This window comes from Corvus kubaryi, unplaced genomic scaffold, assembly GCF_017639235.1.
Source record: "Corvus kubaryi isolate FWS band 111438036 unplaced genomic scaffold, C.kubaryi_AGA036_p1.0 37256, whole genome shotgun sequence".
Classification (NCBI taxonomy): Eukaryota; Metazoa; Chordata; class Aves; order Passeriformes; family Corvidae; genus Corvus; species Corvus kubaryi.
Genome location: NW_024581076.1, coordinates 5,533,562 through 5,546,176, shown reverse-complemented (window position 1 = coordinate 5,546,176; position 12,615 = coordinate 5,533,562). Strand labels below are relative to the sequence as shown.

Here is a 12,615-nt window from a genome sequence, read left to right as displayed (position 1 = left end):
TTCCAGGCCATGCTGGTCCTAATAGACAGAGCTGTATTGTAAATATTAGTAAGGAACCCCCTTCTCATTTTCAGCCTAAACCTAATAATATTTCATATATGCATGTTTGTTCTGGTACTAATAGTGTCTTTTATCTAAAGAAGCTTCTTTGTAGGGTTTGCTCAGTGCATTTTTGACAGTGTTCTCATTTCCTCTCAGTGTTCTTTGCTAGACCAATGAGCCCATGGTCTCCCACAGACCCTTTTGCATCTTTCTGCGTATTTGTCTTGAATACGAGTAACCAGCACATACCCGATCTTTCATTAAGTTTCCCCAGGACTTTGTACAGGGTAACACATCTCTCTCTTGATTCCAGCTGATGCATTCTGTGATTCCATTTGCTCTTTGGGCAGCTATTAGGCCTTTCCAGCTCATGGCCACCCCACGTGTCTTGGGGTGCCTTTATGATGTGTATCCCCTATGGCTGCTCTATGCCCAGAAATTAACTTTGTGCCTTTCTGTGCCTTTAAACTGAGCCTGAGAGGGGGGAGAGGAAAAAAGCCGAGTGAACTTCTCAAAGTGGTTGTTCAAGGATACACGCTCCTCTGTGCTCTTCTGCTGCGGTAGACAGCGGAGGAAGCACCCTGCTTGCTTTTCAGCCAGCTTTTGGCTCCTTTTTCTCCGGAGGGAGATGGAGAGTTGAACTTTGTTTTCCTGGGACTTCAGGTTCTTTTTTTCCCTTCTTCTCTTCTGGACTGTTTCAACATCAGAACACATCGGGAGAATTTTCTACTGAGGCGGAGGCCCTGGAGGTGGGCCCACACTAACCCAGCTCCAAGGAGGAAGAGAGAGACCACACCTACGGAAGGACTCTGAAATTTTCCCAGGTTTCTCTCCACAGTGAGAGGTTTCGTTATTTAGCATTATTATCCTTTTCCTGTGTGTTTGTTAAGTAAATAGTTTTTATCTCTTTCACTTTCCTTCGAGGAAAATTTCTTTTTATCCCGAACCTGGTGGGGGAGGGCTGGTTGTAACCTGCCTTCTATCAGAGGATATTTTCCTCCAAATTTGATCTAAACCAGCACAAATAATTAGTGGCGCCCAACTCGTGGCTTGAAGGAAAGTGAAAAAACCTGTACTAATTACATTTTGGTTTGAATTTAATTATTTTGTGTTGGGGTAAAGTAGTCACTATGTTGGTTGAGTTCATAATGTCTCTCTGGCTTGATGTACTCGTGTCTTTCTGGTCCCTAGGCCTATTTGAGGTACTAATGCCTTTCTGGTCCCTAGGCCTGTTTGCCTATCCACGGGGTTGCTCCGATCTTGTCCCTGATACATAACTTTTGCCGAGCAGGGGCATGAATCCAGATTTCTATTTTGCTGTGCTTGGGGACAATGATTTATAAGAAGTTGACAGAGGTACAGGCAGCTGTTCGAAGTGTGCATGATATGTGGTTTCTCCATCCTAATCCCAGTCCTAGCTTCAGTAGCCTGTTTTGGGGGTTTATTAGTAATTGCACCTGGATTGTTAGAGGAGGAGGAGACGAAGTTTCCCAGCCTTTCATGTCCCTCCCCTTTAAATTTGATACGTTATCTTTTGAGAATGTTCAGTTTCCCCTGGATGTTAGAGAGACCACCTTCCTGGTATTTTATCTGGTAAGCTTCCTCTTTGTGGTTTGCAGCTTGTCTAGAATGAAAGCTCAGATTTCCAGGGTGACTGATGAGACACCTCACCCAGATGTGGAAAATCCTCAGTGGTGTGGGGAATGGGAGGATATGGACCAAACCCTGAAGAAATTCTCTGACCCAATAGCTTGGAATTTTCCCCTTCAAAAGGCCTGCTGCAGATGGGTTCTCTGATAATCCAGGCAAGGTGTTCAATTGCTTAATGCCCACATTCTCCACCATTATTTGGCGGGTTCAGTTCATAAACCAGGCAGAAACACCAATTAAGTATAGTGGTTTGGTTCAAAATACCCATTACTTATTTATTTTCCTTCTGTGAGATAAGAATTAGGAGAAAACAAAGCAGGCACAAAACTTAAAAGAATATAAAGAAATTTATTACCAGACCTAAAAGAAAGAAAAAAAGTCAGACTAAACCTTCAGAACACTTCTCTTCCCCCCGCCTTTCTCCCTTCTCCCACTGACAACGTAAAAAGACAACCCTTGAGATTTTCATCAGTTTACCATCTCTATAATAATCATTTTCAGTTCACTCAGGGAGAGGAGTCTCTCTTGCTCATGCTGTGGAGACATCTCCACAAGAAACAGTTCTCTCATGGCTTCAATGTCACAACAAGACAGCTGCCCAGGTTGGTTCTCTGCTTGCATGTGAAAGTCCCTTCCCTTGTCTTACAGCTTTCCCCACAACTGTTTTCAAGGGTCCAGTTTTGAGCTACTGGGGTACCATTTTAAGGTTGAGCTGTTCAGAAACAAAGCTTCTCTTCTTCTTCTCTGGGAGCAAGGGTCTTCATCACTTTCATCTCTCTCTGTTCAAGCTTCTCATCAAATCACAGCTACTCCAACATTTGTGTCTTTCAGCACAGGTGCTTTTGCTCACAATTGCAGTTTGAACACTCCACCCCCCCATGCTTTCATGAAATTACAACGGGTACTCTGATGTATCATAGTCCATCACCACCATAGCTTTACAACAGAATTTCAGCTTCTAGGTTTGAAGCATCTCCTCTTTCTCCTCCCTCAGGGTTTCAGCTCTTCCTTCTTCACTGACTTTGGTGTCTTTATGGTGTTTTCTTCACGTGCCCTCACCCTTCCTTTTCTTTTGACTTAGGAGAGGATTGATGTCTGCAGGCTTCATTTGTTCTGGAGAAAACTTAACAACACTAGAAAGGTTAATCTCACCCTGGCCTTGCAGCTGGAATTTGCTTATTGCCGGTGGTCACACGATCTTTGCCGGGCAGCGGCCTCAGATGAATTTTGGCCGCACTGGGTGAGGGCCAGCCTGGCTTGGCCGCGCCGTGGGGCCGCCTGCACGGAGCAGGGCTGTGGGTGGAACAGGGCCACTCGGCTCTGGCATGGCTGTCACCCGGCCGGCCCGGCCCGCACTGAGGGGCTGCACTGGGTGTCCAGCTAGCAGAGGGGGCTGAGATCTCAGCCAAGCTGCGCCGTGGCCAACCCGGCCAGGCTGCGCTGAGCAGGGCCCAGCCCGGCCCTGCTGGGCCACGCCACAGCTCCCCAGTTACTTGTCCGAAAGCTGGAAGCAAGAGAGCTTTCCCGGGCTTTGTTCGTTCTTAAATGTGGATCACAGATGCGTGTCAAGCTTCTTAAGTGGCTTTAAAAAGTTGCCAATATTCAAACTGGCCAGTTGATAGGTTCTGTTGGGTCTAGAGGAAGCTGTAAGCACCTCTTTGCAAAGAATCACTTCCATGGCTGATGGAGCCTTCTTTAACTAAGAGCCCAAACTATGCTAAGCCATAACACCAGGAACAGCAAGTATTTCTTTGCCTTAGTTCCTAATCATTTCCAAATAATGAGCTATGAATCTTTGTTACTAGCTTCCCAATAAATGACATTGTGTTCTGTAGTGATAAATCTAATATCAGTCCCAAGGCTGCACAGTTCTTCCAAACATTTTAAACCAACTTTTAACTAGGAAAAATAAGAAAATAATGACACAGCAGAGAAAAATTACCTTACATCTTGTTTTATTGTTCCAGTTGTTTATCCTAATTTCACTCATTAGTTTGACATTTGTTTCGTTCCTTTATTTTTCTAAGAGAAAAGTGATTATGCTGAAGACATGGTATAAGACAATGAAAAATTGGAAATGTGAAAACATGCAGTTATTGAATTAAAAAATAAATAGCCTTTATTATTTCATAATAAAACAAGAGCTCTTACTTAAGAAATGCTATCTGAAAAATTGTATTGGTATCTTCCCAGAAAAGGTTTCACCAAGGAAAAACCACTCTATTATTCTAGGAATTTAATACATTAAAGAAGATAAATATCTTTAGAAATGATAATTCTGATATATATAGCATGGATAAAATAATAGAAAAAACCCTCCCAAAACGCTGTGGAGGAAAACATAATCTGACCATGAAGGACCTCTAGTGGCACATATACTTCCAGTGAAAAAAACCCTGACATTATGCTTGCTCAGCATTTTAGAAGGAATCACTTCCGCAGTTTCAGATTTTGACTTCAATTCCTGTTATATTTTTTGTCCTTCCTTTGGTTGATGCTGATGCAAAAAATATAATTTTGTTACAGTAATGTACAACAAAGTGTCTAGCTGTACATGGCTTTGCCCTTTACTTGTTATCATTGTTATTGCCCTTTATCACCTATTCAAACTTACGATGTTGTCAGCAGGAGGAACAGCCTGATAGGACACACTGAAATGAAACTGTTTAGCAAAAAGGAGTTGGAAGCAGATGAGGATATCAGAGCTATGTCTGTGTCTTATTTGTTATGGCTGTTCTAATTCTTTTATTTGTCCTCAGCTCAACAGTTTTTGGTTTGTTTTTTTTTTTTTTTTGTTAAAGCAGCAAAAAAAGCTGTGCTGGTACTTTTGAGTTATCCATCACCCATTCTAGAAGATATCCAACTATAAGAAATATTTGGATTCTTAGTTCCTTTCAGTCACACTTCAAAATAGTTTGATATTTTAGACACAACTTTTGAACACAAGTAATTAATTTTTGAAGAATTCTATAAATGTATTGCTAAAAATTCTTTGTCAAAAAGGAGGTATATACCTACCAGTTAGTCTAGCTTCCAAATGCATCCTGCAGATAAACTAAAGTAATTCCCAGGGATTTCACCCATCCTGGAAAAGACACAGTAAACTATGTTACAGTGAAACCAGTTACTTTTGTAGAGTGCCAGGAACAGAGTTTCTATCTCTGAAAGAGGATGCACAGCCTTAAATGCACAGACTCCCATGTTCCACTGGTGAGATGGCAGAGGGGAGGGGTAATACTGGTTCTGAGCTGAACGAAGGGTGTCTGCAGGGCCAGTCAGCCTGGCTGGCACACACTGCAGGCATAAGATCTCTTCACTGGCATGAGGAAAACTCAGGGGCCAGCAAAGATCCAGAAACATACAGCCACAATCACACATGAGATGGACCCTGAATTGTAGCAAAGCAGGTGCCTGAAGCAGGAGTACCTGAACAGGAAGTCATGTTTACATATCTCAGATATCTCTGCATTCATGGCCATGTTGTCCACAAGCCATAAAATTTCCTGAGATAGTGAAGTTTATTATACTTTGCAATGAACTTAGTCCCCAAAGTCTAACAAAGGGCACTTTTAACAGTTGTTGCTGTTTGGTTTTTTTTTTAAGGTTTTTTTTTGTTGTTAAAATTTAAATTAAAAAGAGATCCCTGCCTGTTTAAACTCTTTTTATTTTGTTTTATATTTTCAGTTCATAGATACCCCTCCGGCACTGCAATCTTTCTGCAGCTGAGCAGCTCTGGTGTAAAACTCTGGCCTGGTAATGCCTTTCTGTTGTGAGGCTGCTGCAGCCTACCTGCAGCAAGGAATTCCGAGAGCTGAGCTTAAATGGACACAATCAGCACCAAAGCCATGATTCCCCCTCTTTGAAAAACTGGCAGCAGATTGCAGACATAGGATGAATAAAATTAAATGCAAAGATAATAGTACCACAGTTGTGCAACTCAGATATGACTAAAGATACAGGGTCTGATAGGTCTGCTTCTTTTAAACTTTTTGTTAGTTTAGGTTGTGAAGAATTGTGACCAGCATGACCTGATTCATAACTATCATAACACTGAGACTAATCTTGACAGACTGAATTCTTGCAGGAGTCACAGCAGGATTTTTATAGGATTAGGAATTCAAAATTAAAATACCAATAAATTGTTCTGTTATACAAGTGAAGAAAAACTATATAAAACCTCAATGTAATAAAGAAATGGGTATGTATATTATAAATATAAAAGTATATTTATTAATACTTTTAGAACATATAATTATACAGCTTTTCTTTCATTATGATCTTTAACATCACACCATCACAGAGTCAAAGAGGATATTTGGGGTCCAATCCTCTCCCACATAGCCAATACCTGGGTGCTTACTTGAGCCTGGGCCCTTGGGGAAAGGGGAGACTAAAATTCACCTTCATTCATGACAGGTACATGAAATCGTAAAGATAACCTGAAACTGGCAGAGTAATGCCTCTTTGACACTCATGAATCTAATCCTACGAGGATGAATTTGAGTAGTAGCAAAGGAAGATAAATGCAGTGAGAGAACTGTGACAGAGAAAACCACGTCTGAATAAAACGATATGGTGTTGGTGGGAAGAAGATTAAATTGTGGTGCTCTGTGGGGAGCAGGTGAGGGTAGAGACCAACAGTGTCTTGCAGCAGAAAATCCTTTCTGCCAGCACAGCCAAGACAGTGACAAATATCTGCCCCAATGAGGGCAAAGATTGCTCTTCCTGGAGACACCTCTGGGGTTCAAATCCATCATCTGTGACACATACAGAGCATCATTAGAAGTGTTGTTAAAAAACCCACCAAGGTATGCAAAATGTCACCAGGTTCTCCAGGTAAGTTGCCCTGAGATGTGGGGGAAGACAAACAGGATGTGAAAAATCCAGAGGCATGGGAAAGAAGCAGCAAAGAAGTGGGAGTTGAAACGTTAGAAGACTCGAGGCTGCGCAGAAAGTTGCGAGAAATTAAACTTCAAGGGTTTAGAGTAACTTTTACTTCTGTAACTGGCAGACGCTCCTGAACTGCCTGCGCACCAGGCCAGCTGCTGCGAGGCACCCACATGCCCCGGGGCTCGATGCCTGCGGAGGGGCTGAGGGCAAAGTAGCCCTGCAGGGACCCGCACCGGGGCACCAGGCTGGGCTGCTGCCGGGGAGCCCCGCGGGAGAGCGGGAACACGAAGCTGTTGTTGGCATTGCTGGAGCCGCCCTTGACTTCTCACCTGCACCCAGCGGTTGGAGGAAACGCCAGGACCGGAGCGCGGCGAGGGGAAGCAAGACCAGGAAAGCTCCGACCCCCCGCCCCAGCACGAGCCATGCCCCTCCCGGGGGCGGCCCCTCGGCGGGCACAAAGCCGGGCTCGGCCGCTGCCTGGGGAGCAGTGTGCCGCTGCCCCGGTGTTGGTGCTCATCCCTTCCTCCCGCCAGGCGCCGCCCGCCGCCTCCGCAGCGCCCGCCCTCTATCCCTCTGCGCCCGCTCCCGGCGGGCGCGGTGCTGGGGTAGCGCCGTGCCATGGAGGAGGCGGCTGCTGCTGCTGCCGGCGCTCCACCGCCCGGGGATGCTGCTGCTGGGGCCGAGCCATCGCCCGGGGCCGCCAACGCCGGTCCGCGCCGGCTGCTGGCGCTGCTCGGGGCCAAGCTCTGCACCTGGTGAGTCCCCGGCCTCCACGTGGAGCCACGCGGCGCCGGCCTTCCCGCCCGCCGGCTCCCGGGCCGCCCGCCGGAGCGGGGGAAGGAGGGGAGCAAAGGGGAGGCGTCCGTGCTGCTCTCGGCGCCTTGGCGGGCAGCGCGGTCGGGATGCGGAGGCCGCTCTGTGCCGCCAGCAGCAGCCGCGGGATGCCCGGGCCGGAGCGGCAGCCGCGGTGCGGGCCCGGGTTACGGCCGGGGGGGGCGCGGGGCTGAGCAGAGCCCGGAGCCTTCGGCGGGGCTGAGCAGAGCCCGGAGCCTTCGGCCGGCGTGGCACGGGGGAGCCCGAGGGTCTTTCTGTCAAAGTAGTCCCACTTGTCTTACTGTGTGCTCTCACACATAAACACGTACATTCGACTCTTTTTTTTTTTTTGCTTTCATTTTTTTTCCCTTGTACTTCGTCTGTTTTGTAGTCTTCGATCAGCATCGTTGTGAAGGACAGGTCATAGGGGATAGGAAAGGTAATAGAACAAAATAGCTGAAATGAGGTGTGGAGTCCAGAAAGACCAATATCCCCATTTCCTCCTTTTGTGAATCAGCTTAGGATACAGAGCCGTTCAGGTATATCTCTTGAAATATAAGCACTAGTTAAGCATGGAAAACTTGTGGGAAAAAATCTGCCAAGCCGTGCAGACATAACATGTGTTCCAAAGCTGATAATTGCAAAGCACTGCCTTCCAGGAGAGCAGGACTCCATCCTCAGACTTCTAGGCCATTCACTTACAACTTCACTTTCCCCTTAAGGGGAAAAGAGAAAAGACAGTCCCTGTTTAAAAGGCTTTTTTTTTGAGCCGTAGGTTTGGTCACTAATAATTACTGCATCAGATTTGTCAGCCAGGGATGTGCTGGCTTTCCTGCCAGCCTCATGCTCATAAGCTGAGGTCTGGCAACTGGACTATGTGATGGTGTGTGCTGGTTAAGCAGAGCCTTATTCCAGTGGACAAAGCCTCATCTTCTCTTTTGGTTATAACTTTCTCTTTTCTCTCCTCCTGCCTGTCGGGAGAGACCCTAAAGGCAAGACAGAAACTTGTTGAGCTATTCAGTAACCCCACCTATGCCAGTAGTTTTGCCAGAGGGCTACGCTAAATGAGTCTGTGGAAGGTACTTGAAAGAAAAACAAGGGCTTTCACTGAATTTTGTAAAGTGTTGTCTGATATTGAATTCATAGTTTTTCTTACTCTTTTTTTCCCCCAGGTGATGGGAGGTTCAGCCACTTCAGTTTTATGAGAAGCCTTTCTGAGTCATAGGAAAGTTCAATACCTTTATGTAATAAACTAGGTTGAGTGTGGGTTTTTGGGGTGATTTTTTAAAAGTAAAACCATTAGAAAATATATTTCTGGTGCTTTTCTGTTTCCTACCTTTTACAAATTAAATTGTCCTCAGTTTCAAGGCAAAACATGGAAAAACTAACTTCTGATGATGTTAGTTCTTAAAAGTATATTTTATTGTTCTTAGCTTATTGCTAATTATGTTACAATATGGGTTCAGTCTGAACCTGCATTTTCCTTTAACTATGAGCATGAAAAAGTGAGATTATTGAAATTAAAAGGTCACTTTCCCCCTGTTTGGGAAGGGCTCATTAGTTGAAGCTAAGTGCAAGTAAACTGTACGTGAACAGTGTTGCTAGGCTTTGCCATGTTAGTATTACATTGGTGGCATAAATAAAGTCAATATTTGAAAAGCTGTATTTATTTTCAATTAAAAAATTCACATTAAAATTACAAGATTTAGTAAACTAATTGCCAGTAAAATTATTAACTGTGGCCTCATTAAATTTTCTTTCACTTCCTCTGATATAGACTCTGATTGTATTTTAGTGTCTTTGTGTACTTTTTATTCTGCATTTCACGTGGAGCCAAGGAAAGCCAGCCTGAGTTTCTCATGGTGTTGAGAGCTGCACATTGCTCAGTGTTCACTTTAGGCCAATTTGTGGCAAACTTTCTTGCTGTAAAAAGGCCCAAAATGATTTTAGTTTTGCTCAAAGCTATAGATACAGCTAGCTAAGATAAATAGGGTGGCTGACAGGAGGGGAGGAGTAATTACTTAGTAGCTTGCTACCAAGCATTAAAAGCCAACAACACCACCCCCCCCATCAACTATGAAACTAAAAGGCCTTTTCAGACCACTTACCTTGCATCATCTGAGACTCCAAAGTGAATTAGTCCTTTTCCAATGCATTAAAAAAAAAGCAGAGAGGATTTAGTTCTGGCATGGAAAAGTTAATAACTAATATATTTCAAAAAATGATCAATTATTAATAAGAAAGTCCCTGTCATCAATACTCATATCAATACCAAAATGAATGGAAAGTCACATCTTGAAAGCATTTTTCTCAGAAGAAATTGCCTTGCAAATTGCAAACGGTAGGTTTTAAAGTTTTTTGCTCTCAAGTTTTACAGAGGATCAGGCATTTTTCAGGATAAGCTATGAGCCCAGTGCATCATGCCAGGAGCATGGTGATGTCTTCTCAGTTAGAAGAAATTAGTTTTGACACTTCGGCAAATGCTTTGAGGGGAAACCATTGCTGCTTCCTGCTGAGGCTTCCACCTGGTATGGGGGAACAGTCAGGGCAAGAGGCTGTTACCTTACACACAGCTGAGAAAGCTGCAAGGTATGGAGCATTTTGGGATTCACAGAAGACATTTTTTGATGGCAGTCTTCACTGTTGGTGGACAATGTATTTCTGTGTGATTTTTGATGTTAATATTTTGAATCTGTTCAGGCAAGAAAAAAAGTCCCTGAATTAAAATAGACAAAAATAGAGAAGGGCATGAGGTGTGATGAAGCCTGCTTGCTTTGTCAGATGCCTTTGTTATGGTAGAAGTAAATGCTGTAGGACTGCCAAGACATATATTAACTAAATAGCAGTGCTTGCTAGAGCAGTAACCACAAAGCAAACACTTCTGGAGGTTCTGGACCTGCCCGTCTTCCCAAATACAGAAATGCAAGGAGGTAATTGCTGAGATACTTTAAACTGGGGAGATTTGGTTATAAGAAAAGCTGAGGATCAGCTTAGTGCAGTTAGACCCATCTGCCCTCTTACAGTGGAATGTCTTGTTTTCAGTAAATAATGGTTGAAGCAGATCAATTGTTAGCAAATTTGAATGGCAGCAGACTTACCCCATTTTGCCTGCTCTTTGGAACCTGGTCACTATCCAGTTCGCCAGAATGCTGCATGTAGAGTCCAGGCCTTTGCTGTAGTGAAGGTACTGTAGCTCAGGTGGATCCAAGTTGCTCCTTGCAACTCATATCGTAAGCAAAAATGTTTAAAGCCTTACCACACACAAGTCCATGTTAAACAATCCTCCTTAAACAAGCTTGTGGGGTGGTATTGCCTGTCGTTCTGCCTTTCTCTGTGGCAGCACATAGGAGATGGGTGAAGGGGAGTTTATGTCCAGGAGATCAGGGCTTCTGCCAGTCAAGGCAGCTTTAACCTCTCCTGGTAGCATATTGATGAGGGCAGTTCATTTTGTGCACCACACAGGCTTCACAGGCTTTGCTCCAGTAAAATTGCAGCAGTTTTGCCCAGTCATGCCTCTCTTCATGTCTGATCCCTACCTCCATGCTCTTCTCCCAGCTAGTCCAAGTACAGGGTGAGTTTAGTCCAATAAACTGCTAAAGGTTTGCTGTGTTCCTCATGTGCTGCTGATGAAGAAGAAATATTTTTCTGCTACTTTGGGGCAAGAAGCTTTATTTGAATAATAAAAAGTATAGATGTATTTTTCTAAATGCGTAAAACCACAGATTTATGTGTTGTTCACCACAGTATATCTTCCTTTGACTTTCAATGGGTCTTCTGTCATTTTACCTGCTGCAAAGGAGACAGAGTTCACAGGGCTGGCAAAGGACAAGCTGGAATCATCATCCATACCTGCTTGAAATTTTAGCTAACTTACATTACATTTATTCTAATGGCAACTGATTAAATTCTTTACATGAACATAAAAACATATTCCTGCATCAGCCAGAATACTTAGCCAGAATGTGTCTGATTTGTTCACTAAATAGCACAATCAGACTATTGACCAGAATATAAAGAAATGAAAAAGAAGTTAGTTAAAATAGAACTAATAGAAGTAAGGTACCTTCAAAGTTTTCTTCTGCAATTTTTAATGAAAACCGCCCACCATCCCCCCATATGTATTTAGAAATGAGAATGTTTTTCTTTCACACACCAGTAAGAGTTACTCAGATGAGACTGGATAGTACCTACAAGATTGTCACATGATGCATAATACTTAAAGTGTGAATGTGCACTTCTGCTGGGATTGGCAAGGCAAGCTGTAGTAAAGCATGTGGTTCATATCTCGTGGAAGTACAGCGTGGCTGGACTTTGTAGAGATTTGCTGTCTCATCAGAATGGACTAGGAGAGAAAAATGTGCTCAGCAGCATTTTCAAAGTCAGAAGAGCTCAGTGTCAGGCTGAATTGACAACAGAATTCATGCAGGTGCATTAGAATCTGTGCAAGGAAGATGCCTCCCTTCCAAAAGGAGGGATTGATTGTAGCATTGTAGTCAGCTTTAGCGCTGCTGAACACACCTTTCGCATTGCCTGGCAGCTGGATGGCACAGCACAGCAGGATGAGCTGCCATTTACTGTGTTGAAGTCACCCACCTTGGGAAAACAGCTGGTGTTACTATCAGGTGGTGTGCCTGACACATGGGTGTCCTGCCAGAAGTCAGTGTGGAGAGATGTGGGCACAGGGTAGGTGCAGAATCCTAATGGGGTCCTTTCTTCCCTTACTCGATTAATTTGAGTGAAAACAAATGAATCAATTGTGCAGACAGTTAAATTTCCATCAGTAGTCTTCAGAGTAACAGATTAAATGTGAACTTGGCAGACCTATACAGACAGCATGGGGCTGAGCTCCTGTCACTGTATATTGTGCATGTGCAGAAACTGGGGTGGTATAAATCTGCATGGCTCCACTGGCAGGAGAAAGAGCAAGCCAAAAGATACATAGAGTTACATGCTCCTGTTTGTCTAGGATCATCTGAAATAGTTTATCTTATGTTAGGTGAAGAATTGGTACTAAAAGAACATAAGTTTTTTCATTTTTTCCCCCCCTGGCTGTGTGTGGGACTTAAGAGGAGTTGTAAATGCAAACATGATCTTACCCAAAATGCATTCTTAACTCCATCCTCAGTTACAGCAGAACTGAAAAAATCCACTATAAATATTAATTATAATAATTCTTATTATAAGAAAGATTTATTTTAAGGTGAGAACGCTCAATCACTG

The 12,615-nt window shown here is 43.8% G+C and overlaps 1 protein-coding gene across 1 annotated transcript in view; it reads left to right on the top strand.

The window, feature by feature from the left end:
• The window catches only part of SLC35F2 (solute carrier family 35 member F2), a 46,410-nt gene that overhangs the window by 18,252 nt on the left and 15,543 nt on the right, over positions 1-12,615 (top strand). Inside the window, exon 2 of the mRNA XM_042023841.1 lies at positions 7,212-7,337. Within this exon, the coding sequence (XP_041879775.1) occupies positions 7,212-7,337 (126 nt within the window). The remainder of the gene's footprint in view (positions 1-7,211; positions 7,338-12,615) is intronic.